This window comes from Gigantopelta aegis, chromosome 11, assembly GCF_016097555.1.
Source record: "Gigantopelta aegis isolate Gae_Host chromosome 11, Gae_host_genome, whole genome shotgun sequence".
Taxonomy (NCBI): domain Eukaryota; kingdom Metazoa; phylum Mollusca; class Gastropoda; order Neomphalida; family Peltospiridae; genus Gigantopelta; species Gigantopelta aegis.
Genome location: NC_054709.1, coordinates 22,421,931 through 22,445,261, shown reverse-complemented (window position 1 = coordinate 22,445,261; position 23,331 = coordinate 22,421,931). Strand labels below are relative to the sequence as shown.

The 23,331-nt window shown below is 38.5% G+C and overlaps 1 protein-coding gene across 1 annotated transcript; it reads right to left on the bottom strand.

Moving 5' to 3' along the window:
* Positions 1–11,237: 11,237 nt before the first annotated feature.
* LOC121385090 lies at positions 11,238–20,413 on the bottom strand. The gene is made up of 2 exons (XM_041515625.1): positions 20,156–20,413; positions 11,238–11,519 (listed from the first exon to the last, which is right to left on the bottom strand). The coding sequence occupies exons 1-2, from the start codon at positions 20,411–20,413 to the stop codon at positions 11,238–11,240; spliced, it is 540 nt and encodes a 179-aa protein (XP_041371559.1).
* Positions 20,414–23,331: the final 2,918 nt, after the last annotated feature.

The window sequence follows — 23,331 nt, the reverse complement described above, 5'->3', positions numbered from 1 at the left end:
TTGGCCTGGTGTTTAATACTTTTAAAAGTTGCCCAGCATTTCAACATACATATATCTCTAATATTCATATTGTGAAGTATTGCAATAGCACTAGTATTTTGACATATTTCCAGTATTTATGTTGTGAAGTATTGTGATAGCACTAGCATTTTGACATATCTCTAACATTCTTATTGCGAGGTATTGCAATAGCACTAGTATTTTGACATATTTGCAGTATTTATATTGTGAAGTATTGCGATAACACTAGTATTTTGACATATTTGCAGTATTTATGTTGTGAAGTATTGCGATAACACTAGTAGTTTGACATATTTGCAGTATTTATGTTGTGAAGTATTGCGATAGCACTAGTATTTTGACATATCTGTAACATTCATATTGCGAGGTATTGCGATAACACCAGTATTTACGGTAATTCGTATCTCAAATGATAAGTTATCGATGTGTGGACTGTTCGGAGTCACGGCCTGTTTATGGCAACCAGGGGGTACAGTATAATACTTGATTCAAACCTTTGTAATAGCAGGCCCATAGGAACGACATTTGGAATGGGGTGACACAATGTCTGGCGAAGGAAGGCATAGTATCTACTGGGGGTGGGCACAAGCCTAATATTTATCTTTATTTATATAGAGTAGGCCCACAAAAAGCATAGCTCCCCACCACCACTCCCACCCCCACCACCGTCCGGTTTCTTTGGGCCTGAATGTAAAGTCAGTTCAATTCTTTATGGACTTTGAGCTTAATCAGTGCAACACAAATATATAATAAGGTGAACAGGTTTTTTTTCTTTCTTTCTTTTTTTATTTCTCTTTCTTTCTTTCTTTCTTTCTTAATGAAAATCGGGTCTTTCATAGATGTAATTATTATAGCTGTTTACACCGTGTGTTCATTAGAATTGTCACTTCATTTTCATACTGCGGTATCGTCAAATACTCATTCGTTCATTCATTCAAACTTTCATTCATTCATTCATTCATTAATTCATTCATTCATACCGGTTGTGTAGCGCTGGTTTTCTATACGAACTAATATAGGTTATTTAGAAAACTCACTACCGACAGGCCTATGCACTAGGAATTCTGACTGTAACAATAACTCCAGTCCCACTGATCGCTGTAAACCCGTTATAGTATCTAGGCCTATAGAAACCGGGATGGGAGGGGGAGGGGCAGGAAAGCCTACCCACCACCACCACCACCACATGAGGAAAAACATGTACGTCTTTGTTGTTTTTTCCTACTCTAAAAATATAAATGCTCATGATTAATTACATTAAACAGCACCAAGCATTGGCTGTTAATATGGAAACCAAAAGAAATGCCATTTTAAAGGTCGACCCCTCTGAAATAATATGGCCAGTCATAAGTCATTTGTTTTTCTTATATGTAGCATCATCAGGGTTCCTGTCAGAGGGTAAAACGGGTATGGCGCCACACCCAAATGCTTTGCAGATTTATTTTATTTTAAGTTAACTTTTTGACACGATAATAATTTTTAACCCTAACCTTAACCCATTTTATTCTGGGAGTCTCCCCCCCCCCCCCCCACCCCCCCCACCCCCCACCCCATACCCTCTGTCGACAGCAGTTGCATTCAGTACACGCATTGTAAATATTCAATTCCATTGCGTCATACCCAAATATTTATTTCTGGCAGAAACCCTGATCATACCAAATAACATCAGGCTTAAGTTAAAATTATACATATGGAACTTTAAATAACGCAGTTAATACGGTCATTGGTGATAAATGTGACAGTATTTGTAGACCAAAAATTATTTTAATTTTATTTTTGTTTCGAAAATAAATGTATGCAATTTTATTTCATCCAGTACCACTGGAACTACAACTGTATACACCATGTACAGTAACGAGGGATCTGGAACATTTTAACGAAACAGATTATGTAATGAAACATTTAAAACGTTTAACATTTTAACGAAACAGATTATGTAATGAAACATTTAAAATGGTTAACATTTTAACAATTAAATAGGCTCTCCTTTTCAAGGCGTGTTCAATCACTTATCCTTATTTATTATTACTGTGAAAACATAATTATGGGAGTTGTTGATTTTCTTCAAATAGTCACAAACAAGTCCAGTTATCAGATAGGTAAGGCCAGAAATAACTACTGTAAACAAAATTACTTGTAATTAAATAACTTGGCACTTGGACCAAATCGGAAGACACCAACTGGAAATAAGCTCATATAAGCTAGTCGGAGTATTCGCCCCATACGCTCCAGTTAGTACATGTATTGCCAAGAAGCCTTTAACAAGTATTGAAAGAAATGTGTATGTTAAGGTTAAGGTATGTTTCCTCTCCTGTGTGCATGTCTTGTGTTGCGCATCGTGTTACAAAGAGTCATTATTAAACGAACTTCTGATTGTGTAGTCATAGTATAACTGCGTTCAGCAATAACAAACGACGCTAACGTTCGCGAACTATTTGACTGGCTCCCAACGTGGTCACTCAGTTTAACGTGAAGCGTATAAGCCAGTCTAGCGAACGTTTTCCTGGTCGATGTGGATGAACGCTACCATGGTTTATTGGCGTTTCCGCCAAGGAAAAACTGACGTGCAATTTGGGTTATTGTCCTTTGGTAAATAATACCATTTACACTGCCAAGTGTTCTCGGGTAATCGGAGTAAACTGTGAATGCATTTTTAATACTTACGTATATTGTTATTCTAAGGTGACCTTATCATTAAATAAAACACCAGTACTGCGTTTCTTAAAGATTCATCATCCACAATAGACAACACTAAACTGCCCTCAAAACGCCTCTCTCAGCAATTTTATTATAAAAACAAATGTTGCGGGTTTCCTCTCTACAATTATATGTTACTATTATCAAATGTTTGACGTACAATAGCCGATGATAAATAAATTAATGTGCTAGATTGGTGTCATTAAACAAAACAAAACAAAGCTATAAACGCATTCTGAGGGTACTGCTAAAACAATACACGTCCCCTACCGTGCCCAACAAATTTTCTTATCTCCCTAATTAAAGGGCCTTAACTCTGTGAGAAAATGGGTAAATCGCCATGGAAGTTAAATTTTATCTCTAACAAGACATGATACAGCTATATACAAAATGTCATCTCAATATCTTCAGGCATTGCAAAACACGTCTAGAAAACACATTTCACAAAAGTTTTACGGTCATAATAATTATTGTGAAGAAGAAAATGGGTAAATTGCCATAAAGTCAAACTTGTTCTGTAACAGATCATAATATTGCAATACACACTATTTTAGTTTAATATCTTGAGCCATTGAATAATAATAAATAAAAAAATCCGGAAAACTAATTTTTGTATCTCATAAATTCAAGGGCCATAAGAATGAGTAAATCGTCACGAAAGTCAAACTTGATATGTAACAGAACTTGATAAAGCTATACACAAAATTTCAGCTAAGTATATTGAGGCATTGTGAAAAAAAAATCATCTGGATGACTATATGTGGGACAGACGGACGGACAGATAGAAATAAGGTATTTTGATAGAAGTTCAAGGGCTATAGCTCTGACAAAACTGAGTAAATTGTCATGCAAGTTTGTAACAGTACACGATAAAAATATACACAAAATGTCATCTCAATATCTTAAGGCATTGTAAAACAAAACATCCGGAAAGGTATATGTGGGACAGACGAACAGACAGACACACAGACAGATGGACGGACGGACGGACGGAGAGGCATACGGACGGACAGACAGAGAGGCATAGTGACAGATGGACGGAGATGAAACCTATAGTCCCCTCTGGTCGGGCCGGTAGGTGACTAATATATATGAATGTAGTTTAGCGCATGCCCCGAATCCCTTACCGATCTCGCTCCCTTTGGGAGCTGGCTCATTTCCCTTCGACACACGTAAGTTGCACTTTTTACAATTTTGTTACCCCCTTACAAAATACTGTATCTGCGCCTGACATAAATATGTATTATTTTTTATATTTTCCCATGTAACACTCCATTGTTTTGTGACCATTATGAGTATACATCTTAATTGAAAATAAAAACGCGGAAAACACAAACCCTGTCATATAATCAATTAATAATCAGAAAGTTAGCCTCGGCAGCGGGTTTTTGTCTGTCAGTTTCGTACGGTAAGTGTTGATTAAGCATTGTGAGAGATATTTAAAATAAAAATCACACAGCGTTGCTGTGTTCTTTCAGATGTCTTGTGACTCAGTTTGATACGGGTTTTTCTCACATTACAAGCAAAATGTACACCGGTCAACTTCGTATTCAAGTTACGTACGTTACCACCAACTCAAGAAAAAGAAAGAAATGTTTTATTTGACGACGCACTCAACACATTTTATTTACGGTTATATAGCGTCAGACATATGGTTAAGGACCACACAGATTTTGAGAGGAAACCCGCTGTCGCCACTACATGGGCTACTCTTTCCGATTAGCAGCAAGGGATCTTTTATTTGCGCTTCCCACAGGCAGGATAACACAAACCATGGCCTTTGTTGAACCAGTTATAGATCACTGCAAGTAGTTTACACCCACCCATTGAGCTTTGCGGAGCACTCACTCAGGGTTTGGAGTCGGTATCTGGATTAAAAATTCCATGCCTCGACTGGGATCCGAACCCAGTACCTACCAGCCTGTACACCAACTCAAAGTCAAATTCCAGGGAGACTATCGATAATTATCGTTATTAAAGACTGTACGGCAGGTCCGTACGCAGGGGTGGTGCGACGGGTGTGTACGCACCCCCCCCCCCCCCCCCACACACACACACACACACTAAATTACTAAAGGTCCACTTTTCTCTATTAAATGTAAATAACGTTACGTAATCGCTGTTGTTTTGAGGGGTTATGTTTATGTTGATTTTTATCATTTTAAATTTGACTCATTGCAACGTTCAGCCCATATAATTTTTGCGGCAATTCGCACCCACCCATCAAAAATCCTGCGTACGGGCCTGTACAGGTAGACCATCTTTCCATCTATGAACACACTTTGTCATCAACTTGTTATCTGTGAACACTGAATAAAATCCATGACCCTTCAAAACTTTGTCCAATTTCACGTCACGTGTGTTACCGACCCTTCTGGAACTTTCCTGTCCAACCATTCATCACTGTTTAATATGTTGGTGATATGCAATAAGGGTGGCGAGTATATTTTATGAACTGAACCGTTCAGGCCCTTGTAAGGGCCCTATGGGCAACCTAGGGAGACATACCAGCACCGGCTAGGTCTAAGCACTGAGCTACTCTCCGCCTACTAATATCCAAACTTATTCGTAGCTCCCCAACTTTTTTTTGTGTTAGATCGACCGTTCCAAATTGCGCCTAAATTTCATTCATCAAAAATACGCACCCTTTCTCTTTGTCTTAAATCCTACGGGACATTCCAAATTCCATAGCACCATAACATCCTCCGCCTGTTACCGACCACGGTCGGGCTGCTGGTGCTCCCTTGCACCTGCCAGTGCAGGCGGTCCCTCCTCCTACCCCCCCCCCCCCTTTCCTGTCCTGGACAGAATAACCGGCCAACTCCGGTACCTGTGCCCAGGACAGGCGTACGCTACAACAGCTTCTGTATGTGCACGTTAAACAATCAGTCCAGTCCAGTCCAGTATATTTTATCATAAAGCACACAGGAGCACCTTGATACATCAATTATTCAGTAGATGCTGATAGATCTGTCAGAATGGCACGTGTGCTACCGTGGACTAGCCCTTTTCTAAGATCATCTTCAAACATCGCACATAATATAGTAATGCTTGGCCTATATAATATAATGATCTAGTCAACAGTTGCGTTAGAATCATATTACGCTTCACGTTTTTAACTTACACAAACTACTGTTAGGTCCATGATACGGCTGGTCTGGGGTTCAGCTAAAGTTTGACGTAAATCTGGACATTAACGCCTGTCCTAGGTGAAGAGTAAAATTACGAGTGGTTCGTGTTACGCACTTAACTTTTAGTATTGCTTTCCGACTACCGTAAGTTTAGTCTGACCCTTCCGACTGCGTCTAGTTACAAGCCCATGCTTTGTATAGGACATTAATTTAAAGCAACGATTATGTCCCTTACATGATATCATCACTGACCAATCACACTGTGCTTAACATTGGATGATATCACAACTGACCAATCACACTGTGCTTATCATTGGATGATATCATCACTGATCAATCACACTGTGCTTAGCATTGGATGATACCATCACTGACCAATCACACTGTGCTTAACATTGGCTTCCCCTATCAACAATTATCATACACAAAAAGAAGTTTGTTTTGTTTAACGACACCACTAGAGCGCATTAATTAATCATCGGCTATTGGATGTCAAACATTTGGTAATTTTGACAGTCATCAGAGGAAACCTGCTACATTTTTTTCTAATGCCAACCAACCAAAACACTATTTACGTGCCTATATCCACTGAAGGTTTAGGCACGTCTTTCCTGATCACCACCTCTGACAAATGTCGGTTGTATCGATCGTGACAGATTTTTCTAATGCAGCGAGGGATCTTTTATAAGCACCATCCCACTGACAGAACAGCACATACCACGGCATTTGATATACCAGTCGTGGTGCACTGGCAAGACCGAGAAATAGCCAAATGGGCCCTCCGACGGGGATCGATCCCAAACCGACAGCGCATCAAGCGAGCACTTTACCACTGGGCTACGTCCCGCTCCAGGGCACACTATTTCACGCGAACCGCCGTTCTGTTCACGTGTCGGTTACGCAAAATTAAATTTACGCGAACCGCAAACTGGTTACGTCATAACCTGTAAACGTTAAGAAATTAAAACTTGCAAACTTCACGATTACATGACGTTTATTCACGCAGACATACTACTAGTATTTCGACAAATGTTTTAGGCTGGATTTTAGATACTTGATGCGCAGCAAATCAGTAAACAACGTTATATTTCAACAGTTGTAATTTGCAACCAGTCTAAAGTAAATGTTCAGTATAGAGTCGAGCCAAAAGTTTTTTTTAAATGTGCTCAGACCGCTGGGGACGGAAAATTATCTGGTGCTATTTTATCTCTAAAGGAATATATGTAGACAGAATATTGGATTGCCTATAATTTTACATATGTTAAAAACAGTTTTAACGTAAACAGGAATCCAAAAGTGTCACAAAAATTGAAAAATACTAACATCTCATAATGAGCTTTAAAACAAACAAAAAACATTTGGAACGTCACTGTAGTATAGAAGTACCATCGATAAAGTGAAAGTAGCATAGCCAACGCAAAACGCAAGAAGGAATCCCTCCAAATGATTATTTTTATATTTCAAAGGCGTAGCGCCCATTAAGCATGTGCGTAATGCAAAAACATAATCCGGGAATAGGTTGAGGCTGTCTGTAATTGTTCTATAAAATATCCTCTTAAAATTGACTCGAAAAAAAGATTAAAAAAAAAAAAAAAAAAAAAAAAAAAAAAAGCCTCCGAAAAGGCTCAGATTGCATCTACAGGCGTCCTGAGTTTCAAACTTTTCACAGAGGGAGGCCCCCCCCCCCCCCCCCCCGAATATCCCCGCTCGGGCACGCCTTTGGCGTGCGTAATGCTAAGAACATTTCTGGCTACGCCCCTGTATTTTGTTTCAGTACTGGGGCTGATATTCAGTTATTGTATAATATTGTTAACTTTAGCAAGCATTAAAGAATTTTTTTTTGTAAAATGTTTTCTTTTGTATTTGTTTTAACTTTATGTTTCAGCTAAAAACTATGTATTTAAAATATAATTTCAACGTAATTTTGAGATAAACGACCAGGTAACTCACGGGTGACGCAAATATAATTCACGTAACCGAACAATTGGTTACCTAGGTAAAAACCACGTGAACCGACTTCCGGTTCCTTCTGATTTCGAAATATTGTCCCCTGCGCTCCAATCATGATACATACACGAGCACGGTTTGAAAAAAAAAGTAACCCAATACTCTGATAACTGTGTAAATACGGGGAATGTATAAATAAATATGGATCTTATATATTTATTTTAAAATCTTAGGTAACCGAAAGTCATTGAACTGTTCGTATTATCTTAACCCACTTATCCGATTTTCGTTTTACGTGAAATGTTCTTTATCATTTGGACAATTCTTCCCATTGTTACTTACGTTTAAGCAAAATGAATTATATATTTATAAACCAGAATTTCGTGGAATTCCTACCAAACACCTTGTCGGTGCACTGTGATAATCACCAGACCTTGCCATTACTCCCCTCAGATTGTTCAAGGAGAGTCATGTTTAGCTCCCCTGGGTATGTGATTTTACATGATATCCATATGTTAATATCTTAAGAGTTCAGCCCACAATCGGATAGGAGATTAATTAATCACGACCCTGGATTTCTTTCACGCTGAGGTCTGAAAGGTCCATAAATGCAACTACAAACAATGATTGACTTAAAAACGGATCTAAACGTGAAACGTTATCGCAAACGTTGACGTCGTTGCTACGTCTGACCAATGGGATGACGTTATGTTGTAATGAATGTAACGGGAATTTAATTATGTACGTATGTATGTATGTATGTATGCATGTATGTAGGCCTATACATAATATATGTGTGTATGTATGTATGTATGTATGTATATATGTGTGTGCATATATGTGTGAATATATGTATTTTTTTTAATCAGTTTTCATCAGCTTCCATGAAAAGTTATTTCCCTTTAGATTTTAGATTTCGTTATCATTTCTCAACTAACAGGCGAGTTCTGTAACCTATAGTATATTATTTTCATAGCAACGCTGTCATCTATTGTACAGTGAAGAAGCCATTTATCTTCAAATCTTAACGCGCGAAATGTTATATACCATTTTATCTTATGGATTGTTTTAAAACGTATCTAACGAGCAAAAAGAATTTGGATTTGTTTTTAAACAACGAGTTGTAAGATAAATAGCATCTAACGGACCTGAATGAAGTAAGATTCTATTTCCTACATAAAACCCACAGGTTTAAACTGAATATAAACATAATCGTTTCTTCCAACTAAAACTCAGTTGCGGCGTTTGCGCTTGCATTTAACTTGTGCGAGGGGCCCAGTAATAAAGTACTCGCTTGATGCGCGGTTGGTTTGGGATCGATTCCCGTTGGTGGGCCCATTGGGCTATTTCTCGTTCCAGCCAGTACACCACGACTGATATATCAAAGGCCGTGGTATGTGTTATCTTTTCTGTGGGGTGATGCATAGAAAAGATCCCTTGCTACTAATGTAGGTTTCCTTTCTAAGACTATATTTCAAAACTTACACGTGACAAGGAAATCAATTTCGGTCAGGTGTATTTCATTGAATGCTACATGCAGTGTATATATAATAGTTTCCTAATGTTAGATTCTTAGTATGCTAGCACTCGGCGGCAACAGCGAAAGGGAAAATATTTTTTAGCGACACCTAACTATGGCTATGGTGTGTTTAATATATAGTTATTTCGATATTTGGTCGAAAGACAGAAAAAGAGAGAAAACCCGTTATCGACATATAGGCTACTCGTATTGATAAAATAGCAAGGGATCTTTTATATGCAGTTTTCCACAGAAAGGACAACACATACCACGGCTTTTGATGTACCACTGTGGTATACTGGCCCCACGTCACCCCACCCAACCCCATCCACCTGCACACACCTACACACACACACACACACACACACACACACACACACACACACACACACACACACCAGTACTGAGTTCAGCCATGCCGAGCAAAAAAACGTCCGCTAGCCTGGTTTAAGCGCTTCACAATAAATCAAATAGTTCGCGAACGTTAGCGAAACGTTAGCTGGCTGAACTTGGGGCAATGCTTGGCAAACTATAGAAAGTAGAGATAAACAAACCTGACCCGCGTTCAGTATAACTAGATTTCAGCCTCATCATGTGTTAATGTGTTATAATAACGCTGACAACTTGACTATAGGTTGCACTACACCAGATAACATCCCATAGGTAACAATGTTAACGTGTGTGTGGTTAAGAACGCTATACAAGTATATGCAATATATTAATCAAACTATGACACATAAATATGAATACCACAACCCCTCCCATAATGTATTAACTGAAGAAAGTAAAACCTACGGCCTTTGTTACAGCAGCTGTGGAGCACTGGCTGGAACGAGAAATAGCCCAATGGGCTCACCGACAGGGGTAATAAACGGAAGAATAAAGCTTGTTTTTGTTTAACCACACCACTAGAGCACATTGATATATTAATCATCGGCTATTGGATGTCTAACATTTGGTCATTTTTTACAATTAGTCTTAGAGAGGAAACCCGCTACATTTTCCCATCAGTAGCAAGGGATCTTTTATATGCACCATCACACAGACAGTATATCACATACCGCGGCCTTTGATATACCAGTCGTGGTACAGTGGATGGAACGAGAAATAGTCCAATGAACCCACCGACGGAGATGGATCCTAGACCGACCGCGTATCAAGCGAGCGCTGTACCACTGGGCTACGCCCCGCCCCTATAGGTTGCACTATACCAATTAATTTCCGGCTGGGTCGAAGTTCGAGGTGTACCGAACTTTTGATAGAGAAGTTAACACCACAAGTCCTGTGATTGGTTATAAATGTGAGTGTGTTGGTTGTAAAAAAAATTAGTTTCATCTGGGCTAAAAATGTATGCAATTTTATTTGATGTAGTACCATCGTGTCAAGTAGCCTTGTGCTTGGAACATGTATGGGGTACCTGTAAAAAAAAGTACTAAAATTTTGTGCGAAACTAGGGGTGTTGCAGAAACATCTGGTTATACCGAAAATGAGCCATGAAAGGTACCATTTTCTGCAGTTAATACTTTGAGGTAGGGGTTGTAGTACTGATATTTATGGGTCACAGTTTGGTTGATATATTGCATATAGTGTTTTTAAACACAAACGTTAACATGGTCGCCTATGGGATTTGAATTGGTATAGTCCAACCTATAGCCTCTATTAGAAATTAGCGAGAAAAATTAGGCAGAGTTACGTCCCCTAACCGTTATCCATTTCCGGCGCGTTCCAGTATAGCAACAACAATGGCTGATGACCACAGTTGTTTGTGAATCTTCAGCTGAGATGTATGCATGCCAGCCCCTGGCATCATAATTGTCCCTACCTACGCTATAAAAATAAAGAATGATGCAGGTAAAAATAACTGTAAAAATAACGAAGTAAGGTGCTTGTAGCTGTGATAATTGCCTTTAACGTGAAATCGCTCACCTTCTGGGGGACGGGAGTGGGCGTGGCGAGCAGGTGGTGGCGATCAGCCGCTGGACGTCGAGCCGCTGGATGTAGCCCTGACAGTGCTGGTCGTGTGCCGCGTCGTATTTCGGAATGATGTCCTTGTACTTGGTCCGTCGCCGCTCCGTGATGATGGCGTCGTTCACGAACTGGTCCTCGCGTTCCAAAAGCTCATTGGCAACAGGAGATTTCCTACACCGGTGTCTCGAGCTCAGCTTGTTGAGATTCTTGCGCGTCTGTTCCAGGTCTTTAACTTCCTGTAATAAATGGAAGGAAATATTTTATTTAACGACGCATCAACACATTTTATTTACGGTTATATGGCGTCAGACATATGGTTATGGACCACACAGATATTGAGAGAAAAACCCCGCTGTCGCCACTTCATGGGCTACTCTTTTCGATTAGCAGCAACGGATCTTTTATATGCACCATCCCACAGACATGATAGTACATACCACGGCCTTTGTTACAGCAGCTGTGGAGCACTGGCTGGAACGAGAAATAGCCCAATGGGCTCACCGACAGGGGTAATAAACGGAAGAATAAAGCTTGTTTTTGTTTAACCACACCACTAGAGCACATTGATATATTAATCATCGGCTATTGGATGTCTAACATTTGGTCATTTTTTACAATTAGTCTTAGAGAGGAAATCCGCTACATTTTTCTATTAGTAAAAAGAGATCTTTTATATGCACCATCCCACAGACAGGATAGCACATACCACGGCCTTTGATATACCAGTCGTGGTGCACTGGCTGGAACGAGAAATAACCCAATGGGCCCAACGACGGGGATCGATCTCAAACCGACCGCGACGGAGGAATTAAGTTGAAGTCTGATGGGGTTTTTGTTTTTGTTTGTTTGTTTGTTTGTTTGTTTGTATGACGATACCACTAGAGCACATTCATTTATTAATCGTCGGCTACTGGATGTCAAATATTTGGTTAATTCTCATTTTATCAGCAAGGGGTCTTCTATATATATTTTCCCACAGACAGGACAGCACAAACCACGGTATTTGGCATACCAGTTGTGGGGCACTGGTTGGTACGGGGCAAAACCCTATCAGAGTACATCGAAGGGGTTCGATCTCACGATCCAAGCCCGTCAGACGAGCGCTCTACCGACTGAGCTATGTCCCGCTAAAGAAAGGAATGTGTGTGTGTGTGTGTGTTTATGTCTGTGTGTGTGTGTGTGTGTGTGTGTCTGTGTGTGCGTTTGTGTGTGTGTGTCTGTGTGTGTGTGTGTCTGTGTGTGTGTCTGTGTGTGTGTCTGTCTGTGTGTGTGTGTCTGTCTGTGTGTGTGTGTGTGCCTGTGTGCGTGTGCCTGTGTGTGTCTGTGTGTGTGTGTCTGTCTGTGTGTGTGTGTGTGCCTGTGTGCGTGTGCCTGTGTGTGTCTGTGTGTGTGTGTATGTGTGTGTGTGTGTGTGTGTGTGTGTGTGTGTGTGTGTGTGTGTGTGTGTGTGTGTGTGTGTGTGTGTGTGTGTTACTGTCCAGTCTCGCCTCACCACGTTACACCATCACTTACTTCAAACACGCCTACAGGGGTAATAAACGTGTATGGGTCATTCTACAGAAAATTTCACTTTTATGTCCCTGCACAATTTCTTTTTTATTTATATTTAGAAAACTAAATTTGTTGTCTTTAACGATACCTTATTAATAATATCATCCTGTCATAGCATTTTTCTCTTTCTGGTAATCAGCTTTGATAGAGATTTCATTCGAGATTAATGTAAGCACAACACTATACATAACATGCACACTGTCAAAATACATAACAGAAGACATAACACTGAATTCCTTTAATGTAATACGTACTAATGACTGACTGACTTACTCACTAAAGAAAGAATCTTGTAAATATTTTCCGTATTCAAAAGACGGTGGGCAATATAAGCTTGTCCCTGGAGTTTTATGTCATTGGTGTTACTGTATAAACTTATGAGAAAATAAAAGAAACTACATGCTCTCTGGATGAAACATTCCACCGGTAGATATTTGTCAAAAACATCAGACATATGAACAGTTGTGAATAGTTTTCTTTAAATGTCATGAATGTGTTGTCAAAATATAAAAGTAGGTTTATTCACTGTCATTGGTGTTACGATCGTATTTATGTAATGATTAATAATTTTAAGAAACGTTTTGTATGTTATTATAGACATCATATGTCTGCTACAACATGCACTTTTTCAGTTTTCTCAACTGTTTCTTTAGAGAGCATGAATTAATTATGCACTTATTTGTCATTGGTGTTACCTGTCATTGGTGTTACCAGGTACTGAGTAACACTAATGACCATTAATTTAGTAACACCAATGACAATGCGTTTGAATAAGATGCCGTTTTCCTTGCTTTGCATAATTTTGAAGTTAATTTGAAAATTAAAGAGACTTGTGCAGCATCATAGTTGCATAATGGCACTTTGGGTAAAATAAATGTTTTGCTGGAATGTAAAGAGTAGGCCTATATCTTCAACGTCCCTAACTGCGTTATACTTGGTTCGCACAATTAACAATTTGTTGTCGTCTGCTTGTCGTTCATTTGTCACGTTTTTCTTCACAGTTAGTGAAAATTTCCATTAACAATAAAGTTCTGACAAGTAAGTATCTAAATACAAAACTTTACAAAGCCCTAAAACCATTAAGTTTACTATAGTCCGTAGCATCCTTCTACAATTGAAGTTGTTTTTTCTTCTTTTCTTTTTTGTTTCTTTGTGTGTTAATAATTCCAGTTTTGTTTGACGTAAGAAGACAAGTAAAAGTGTTTTGGAAATAAAAAATAAATGCTATTTTTGTGTCCAATTTATAAAACAATCGGCTCAGAAATAAATAGCATGTAGTAAATTTCATAGTATGAAAAAAGACGTTCCCTGTGGAACCGTTGGTAAAACGCGGACCGGACGGGAACGCTGGACAAACTGATTGTTTCCTTTTTAAAACAAATATTAAACAAAGTTCGTCCATTGTGCATAGTTCACAGATATATATTTTATCATGTGGTTGTTTTTTAAAATTGAAAATGACGAACGGCGCATGCGCGAAAATGTTATTTTTATCCAAATGCAAACCGCAGTTCGAAGCTACTAACTTTTCCTGTTTTTAAAGAGGCTAACTTTATCATAAAGATAAGTTAAAATCATACCGAAAATGTATTACCAAGTTGTAGTCAAATATCGGAAAATTACATTACGTATGTTTTCATTTCCAATGAAGGCTATTTAAATTTTATTTAAAAAAAGAAATTAAATATCCTGCATTAAAATAGCTTTTGAGTTAAAAGGAAATAGTTAACTCTTTTGAATAATGACGCAGTTCTTATGATTTATTTCTTGAATAGTGACATAATTTGTTTGATTTGCTGTATAGGTACAGAAAACATCAGAATGACATCAGGTATTTATACGGCGTCCTCGTTTTCTGTAAATATTTGGAACATTTAACGTAGTTTTGCAGCGCTTGTGTAAAAGCAAAAGTAGGATTACAACTTTTTACTCGTTATTGGGAATACAAGTATACAGTAAAATAGATATTGAGCCTTAACATAAGCACGAAAATAACTACATACATTAATGAATGAATAAATCTTTAATTTAATATTTAAACAAAATTAAAAATCTGTATCTTAATTTAGTATATTTTTTAAACTGTCTGACCGGCCGTATCTTATCAATACAGAAACACACAATTACTCTAATAGGTCTTTAATAGTTGTAGGCTGAACAAGAAAAAACCCTGAAAAAAAAAAAAAAATTTAAGGAAATATTAATTACATAATTTTGCTAACAAGTAGTGTAGTGGTAGTCTCAAGAATAATAGTATTTCCAGGATACAGTCTTGAATGTCATTGGTGTTACACATTGTCACTGGTGTTACTTGTTTTGTCATTGGTGTTACGCAAGAATATTTTAGCTGTCATTTCTCAACAAACTTTATTTTTGAAATATAAATTGTTTATTTAGGAAAGCATACCTTCTACCTTTATGACTTTTATGAAATTTATTTTGAAGGACTCAATATTTTTAAATAATTAAAACTGCCACAGTGTATAATTTAAGTCACATACAGAATATCCGTGTGGAAATGCACAATTACACCCTTGGATAGTTTTTAATTCTAAAATTATTCCATATATGTTATTAGGGACACCTAAATAACACATCCATGTGCTCTTGATCACTGTAAACCAATTGGATGGCACTGCTGAACTATCCCACTTGTTCGGTAACACCAATGGCATAATGAACTTGTTCATAGAGTAGCATGTGTCTGCACATGCAGGCCGATTACAGTTCTGCGTGCCCAGATATAATTCTATGTTTCTTTGTTCAACTAGTTTCCAAACGTTAACAATAAATATTTATATCTTTTAATTGTTTTATCTTGAATTTGTATTTTGAAAAGTGACACTTTCTGTAGAATGATCCGTATGCTTTTATAGCTCGGTTTGTTTTGTTTTGTTTAACGACACCAATAGAGCACATTGATTTATTCATCATCGGCTATTGGATGTCAAACATTTGGTAGTAGTGACACATTAGAGGAAACCCGCTATATTTTCCATTCGTAGCAAGGGATCTTTTATACGCACTATCCCACAGACAGGGTGTTTTTATATGAGTACAACACTATCCCAGACAGGGTGTTTTTATATGAGTACAACACTATCCCACAGACAGGGTGTTTTTATATGAGTACAACACTATCACAGACAGGGTGTTTTTATATGAGTACAACACTATTCCAGTCTGTGTCTGTGTTTTAATTCTATGTAACATAAACAGTGCAGTAGTGCCGTGCTTTTGAGTGCTAAAATGCATTTTCATGACAGTCCCGAAGAAACTATATCTGGAGGGGGCACAGTCTTAAAGGGACACACCCTAGTTGTTAACCATTACGCCGTTGTTTTTCGCTATTACACCCATTTTCTCACAAATAAAATTTTAGAGGGGATATTCCCGTTTCAACGTTCGGTTTGTTTTCTCGCGCACGGTTCGCGCAATCAACATCGATTTGTTGTCGTTTGCTTGTCGTTCATTTGTGAGGTTTTTCTTCACAGTTCGGGAACATTTTCATTAACAATAAGTTCAGACAAGTAAGTATCTCAATACAAAACGTTACAAACCTTTAAAACCAATAATTTTGCTAAGTCTTACAATATCTGGAGAGGGTATACAACCTTGGGGGGTGGGGGGGGGGCACAAGCTATATTGTTACCTTTATTTAAATAGAGTAGGACAGAAAAAACCTTACATTTTCTTCCTGGGGAAGGGAAGTGCCTCTGGTTCCTACAGACTGTACTACTGCTACTACTACTACTACTACTACTACTACAACTACTACCACCACCACCACCACCACCATGACTACTACTACTACTACTACTACTACTACTACCACCACCACCACCACCACCACCATGACTACTACTACTACTACTACTATTACTACTACTACTACTACTACCACTACCAACAATAATAAACGGTGCATCTAATTGCTAATAACAATAGGTTAGCCACTAGTACCCGATGCCGAATAGCAAATGTAGGCTAATTGCGGTTTATATATAAAATTTATTATTTCAAACACTGTAGTATAGTCAACATGGTCAGTGACGGACTATCATTGTCGTCTTATTCCGATTCAAGTGTCATGATTGCTGCAGCAGCCACTTCCTCAACAGAAGCACCCGTGTTGGTAAAGTAACTTCCTGTTCCAAACTCATTCCTTGGAACATGCCCAGGAGAGGTGAAAGGAACGTACCTCACGTCTGTGTGCACTCTTGGAAATTTGTCGTGACATAGGCATTTATGTGCTTCGAGCGACATCTACCGGTGACATCAGAATACTAACTTTCAAAATTATTTCAAGTAATTGGGTCACGGGGATTCCCATGGTATTTATCGATATAAAACCTGCTTTTTCACTCTGTTTTATAAAAACGTGATCTAAGTGTGTTACAGTTTTGTAGATTAACCAAAATTAGAATTAATTTTCGCGGGCTGAAACTAGGGCGTGTGACTTTAAGTGGAAGCGGACACAGTCTCGGGAAGTTATACCGAACATATATTTACACATGTTTGGCGTCTATTTCACGAAGAAATTTACATCATTATGGAAGATGGAGTATTTTAAGAACAAAAGAAACTGACATACGTGTACTTTTAACTATATTTGTTGTACTATAATAGTTATAACAATTGCGGTTTAGTCGTAGATATACCCTAACATTAGTAACGACTGGCAGTCGGTAGTCTGTGCCTAACATTAGTAACGACTGGTAATTGATAGTCTGACCCTAACATTAGTAGCGACTGGCAGTTGGTAGTCTGTACCTAACATTAGTAACGACTGGTAGTTGGTAGTCTGACCCTAACATAAGTAACGACTGGCAGTTGGTAGTCTTTGACTAGCATTAGTAACGACTGGCAGTTGGTAGTCTGACCCTAACATTGGTAACGACTGGCAGTTAGTAGTCTGTACCTAACATTAGTAACGACTGGCAGTTGGTAGTCTGACCCTAACATAAGTAACGACTGGCAGTTGGTAGTCTTTGACTAGCATTAGTAGCGACTGGCAGTTGGTAGTCTGACCCTAACATTAGTAACGACTGGCAGTTAGTAGTCTGTACCTAACATTAGTAACGACTGGCAGTTGGTAGTCTGTGCCTAACATTAGTAACGACTGGCAGTTGGTAGTCTGACCCTAACATTAGTAACGACTGGCAGTTGGTAGTCTGACACTAACATTCGTAACGACTGGCAGTTGGTAGTCTGACACTAACATTAGTAACGACTGGTAGTTGGTGCTTTGTGCTTAGCGTTAGTAACGAGTTGGGGAAAATTCAATGCATGTATCTAGTTGGCCCTCAGTCGTGGTTGTTCATAGCATTACACACACCATAACACGTAGTACTACATTACAAAGCAATATGACGCAATGAAATGCAAAGCAATATGAAACAATGGAATGCAAAATAATATGACGCAACGCAACTGCAAAGCAATATGACGCAATCGAGCGTAAGACACAACATGACATCGTATTCCTCGTTAAAACTGATTTAATTTTTTTAATTTCTTCACATTTAGTAGTCATACGACATTTATCTCGTCGTGTCACTTACAGAGTCGTGGGATGGAAAGTATCGCACAAATTATTAATTTTATCTGGCAATGCCTTTGTTGTGACCAGTCTAACCGTTCTGAATTATAAAACACCCAGCCTATTCAATAAGACGCATTTTAAAAAACTTGTATTAAGATCTGTCTTGAGTTTCTGTACATATCAGGACAACCAAAATGGTCGTAAATAAAATTCTAAACGTTTCGACCAGAAGTAGAACACGGTATATTTTCAGGACCAGGTGCGTTTAGAGTGCTTTTGCTAGCAGGGCCGTAGTTAGTCTAAAATAATTAGGGGGACGAATCGGGGTACGATAGTATGGGGTCTTTGTCAGCTAGACAACAATAGCATTATTTCAACTAAAAGGGGCACTTTATATATTGTTCAGGCGGGCATTACCTCTTCATAAAACGACGTGGGGTCTGAAAATATACATTGCTAAACATTCATGTACACACACACACACACACACACACACACACACACAAACAACAACATTTATAAACAATATATTGATAATATAATTGATTTGAAACTACAAATATAGCCTTCAAATGGGATATAAATACAGCCAAGTGGAAAATAGGAAATCAGACTATATATACCTTATACCATTTTAACGCCTTCTCCATTTCGCCTCCCAACTTGCGCCCATAGAGCCCCTCCAGCTGACGAATATTGTATTCGTGATTGCATCCCTTCGTTGCCATGGTGATAAAACATAAAATGTTATTGTAATACAAACTTCTCTTGGGCCTGGTATGGCGAGCCGGTGTTAGTTACCTAATCATATGTCGTATATTAAGAACACAGTTTTCAAAAGCCTTGCAATCACGGCGGATAAAGTAAATGTCGATTCTGTAACGAAAACGTGGTCTAATCGGAATCGAGAACACAATAAGAAAAGTCCCATTGCCAAGATGTCGGCTTACGTGTGTATTCATATGCTTTAAAGGCGTGGGCACCATGCGGTCAATCCTAACAGGTTTATCGCGACTGACTAAACAAAGTATTAAACACTGTGTTTTTCACGCTGTATTCTGTTTGAACGGTGTAGCAACCAATCAAAAGGCTTGTCTTGCCGTCACTTGACTCCCATGTTTGTACCAAGAGGCTGCGTCCAATCAAAAGACAATGTATGTCACTTTGACTTTGCTTTCACACGATCATCCAAGGCGTGACCAATGAAAACACTCGTTAAACAGTACCTTGATTCCAGCTGAAGAACACACCATAGTATGTTGGTTCCAGCTGAAGAATCCAATTTCGTCTAACGTGGTTTTTATTTTTTAAATTTTCGCAAGAGAACTAGAGATGAGCTGTGCAACACTAAAATAACAGTTATCTGGATAATTTCCTGGATTCTCATTATTTTCAGGAAAGGGAGTGGACATATGAATGGATAGAGGGATGGATGGATGGATGGATGGATGAATGGATGAATGAATGGATAGATGGATGGATGGATGAATGGATGGATGAATGAATGAACGAACGAACGAACGAACGAACGAACGAACGAACGAATGGATGGATGGATGGATGGATGGAAGGATGAATGAATGGATGGATGGATGGATGGATATGGATGGATATGGATGGATGGACGAATGAATGTATGGATGGACGAATGAATGGATGAATGAATGAACGAATTAATTAATTAATTGATAGATGGATGGATGGGTTTTGGACTAAAATGCAGATGGATGGATGATGGAAACAAAGTACAAGTAATTTAAAAATATTTTTACTTACCTGTCGAAATTTTTCTCGGATAGCTATAGCTTTAGCCGTGGGTGACATAAAATAGTGCCTGGCGTATTTATCCTGAAGTGCGTTGTATGGCGGAATGATCGGCTTTCTCCGCGGGTAGTGAAACATACAGGTTTGAACTGCATCGTTGACGAACAGTTTTTCCAGACGTATTTTTTCAGTGCGCGACGGCAGCGGCTTGATACCCGTCTGCACCGAGTCTCTGTGATAGAGAGGACTGCCATACGTGACCCACGCCATGGAGATCTGCAGACAGAAAACAGTAAATATATACACACAAGCAGTTTGAGGGGACTGCTAAAGCAAGACATTTTTGTATCCCATAAGTTTAAGAGCCATAACTCTGTGACAAGTTAGTAACTCGCCATCAAAGTCAAACTTGATCTGTAAGGGTACATGATACACCTATGCACTAAATTACAGTTCAGTATCTTGAGGCATTGCGCGTGCACTGGTTAGAACAAAACAATAACCCAATGTGCCCACCGACGGGGATCGATTCTAAACTGAACTTGCGCGATCATACAATTCAAGTTCATTGTAGAAGAAATCTCGAACAGTTGAAAGTTAAAGTTCATGAACGACACCACTAGAGCACATTGATTATCGGGAAATCGGGAAAAAATTATAGAAACTTAAAGAAAATTCTTTTCTTAACCGTTGTAGACTATTAACTACTCAGTTGTTGCCCCCCACCCCACCCCTCCAACAAAACATCCTAGCTACGGCCCTGGATCCTGCGACTCGAGCACCTCAAGAGAGCACTCAACCGACTGAGTTAAACCCCGCCCCTTAAAAGGTTAAAGAAAAATATTGCCGAAGTATGAAAAAAACAGAGTAAAACTACTGGTTGTGGTAATAGAAGATGGTTGACCAATCGATCATCGATTTTAGTACAAGCTGTACATTAAAAATGGCGCTCATTTCACCATCAGCAGACGACAAAATTCATACGCATACGTTTTCCACTATTTAACTTCCAAATGTGGAACGTTTTTTTTCATGAATCGCTCGATATATATATATATATATAATTTATTTTAAATAAATAAAATAAATTGATAAATAAATAAATAAAAATAAATAAATAAAATAAAATAAATAATGTTTACCAGTGTACATTCCAAGGTTCGAATCCTTATTGACGAGACAAAACCATAAACACGACTTTTATTTATGTGTGCTATGAGCGCACAAATAGCAACAAAACGAAACAAAACAAATCCTTAATCGATCGATTTTCTTTTGTTCTGAACACAAACTGTAACCAAACAGTTGCTTCATATTTCGTACAGTTGCCTCAGAGAATATGAATGCTAAGATGTATGTTTCTCTCTGTCACGCAATTGAACTGGGCGTATAAAGAAATGTTTATAACGCAATCGCCTGAATTAACTCAAGTAGACATATTCGGTGTCCAAAGTTTGAGTTCTATGAAACTCGGCTGACAAGTTCTGTATTTGATAGTGGTGGGAAGATCTGCCGGTAAAAAAAGACATTTTTTGTTGCCGGTCATAAACGTGTCAACGGAGATTGGAATCAGCGCCATGGGTGATTTGCTTGTGACCGTCTCAAAACGGTTTACAGCTACACCGTGTGGATCGTTGTATTGGATATCGCCAGACGCGTGTCAGTCAATAGATATATATCTAGCCCCGCTTTGATTTTCTTTGATACTTTATTACATTTTATTTTATTTTATTTTATTTTATTATTTCAGTTATTTTGTTGGGGGTTTGTTTTGTCGGGGGGGGGGGGGGAGGTCCGGGGTTGTTTTGGGGGTTTTTTGGGGGGAGGAGTTGCTTTCGAATGTTTGTGTTGTAGGTTTTGTAGGGGGTTGGTCGTTTGTTTGTTTTTTGGGAGTAGGAGGATCGTTGTTTGTTTTCTGTTTTGTTTTGGGGGGTTTTGTTTGTTGTTTTTTGTTTGTTTGGGGTGGGGGGGGGTGGGGGGGGGAGGTCTGGCCACTACACCGACGTCTCTCCCACTAACCAATAAACATCAATTCATGGTTGGTCACTACCCCGTCCTCTCTTTCACTTCCTGTATGTGGGACAGTGTATATAAAATATCCCTTGCTGCATTAGGCAAAATGTATTTGACATCCAGTATCTGATGATTAATTAATCAATGTGCTTTAGTGGTGTCGTTAAACAAAGCAAACTTGTTTTTGTCAATATGACTGCATAGTGGTAAAGTGTTCTCCTGGTGCGCTGTCGGTCTGGGATCGACCCACATCAGTGGGCACATTGACCATGGGTTATTTCTCGTTCCAGCCAGTGCACCACGACTGGCATATCAAAGGACACAGTATTGCTTTTCTGACTGTGGGATGGTGCATATAAAAGATCCCTTAATACTAATGGGAAAATGTAGTGGGTTTTCTCTCTAAGACTATACATCCAAATTACAAAATGTTTAACATCCAATAGCTGATGATGAATAAATCAATGTGTTGTAATAAAACAAACGTTTGTTACCCTAAATATCAATTATTTGAAACACATTGTTTTGTTCCTTAGACATGCAAAACGTTAAGAATCCAAGACCAGGCAATGTGATGTACACACGTGTGTGTTTTATACAAAACAACTGACTCCTCTAAGACATCCCGAATACAAGAACAAAGAATGTTTTATTTAACGACACCACTAGAGCACATTGATTTATTAATCATCGTTACTGGATGTCAAGCATTTGGAAATTTTGATATATAGTGTTAGAGAGGAAACTCGTTTTATTATTCCATTAGCAGCAATGGATCTTTTAAATACATTTTCTCAGACAGGACAGCACATACCACGGCCTTTGATATACCAGTCGTGGTTCACTGGCTGGAACGAAAAATAGCCCAGTGAAAACAGAAGAAGAATACTCCTTGAACATGTTGACTTGGATACGATCATAAAATAACACGAATTAATAAATGTGAAAAACTAATAACTCTGTGTCTTTAATTTTACAGATATCACGTTTTCATGTGCACCTTTTTTTTCTTCTTTTTTTTTCTTTTTTTTTGTTGTTGTCTTTTTTGTCTTTCTCTAAAAGCCTAAAAAGCATAAAGATTAATAGAGTAACATTAACAGTGTAAATATTCCTATCATAGTAAGGTTAAAACACGCTATCCTGGGCACGTAATAGACGAGACTTGGTTATTTCTT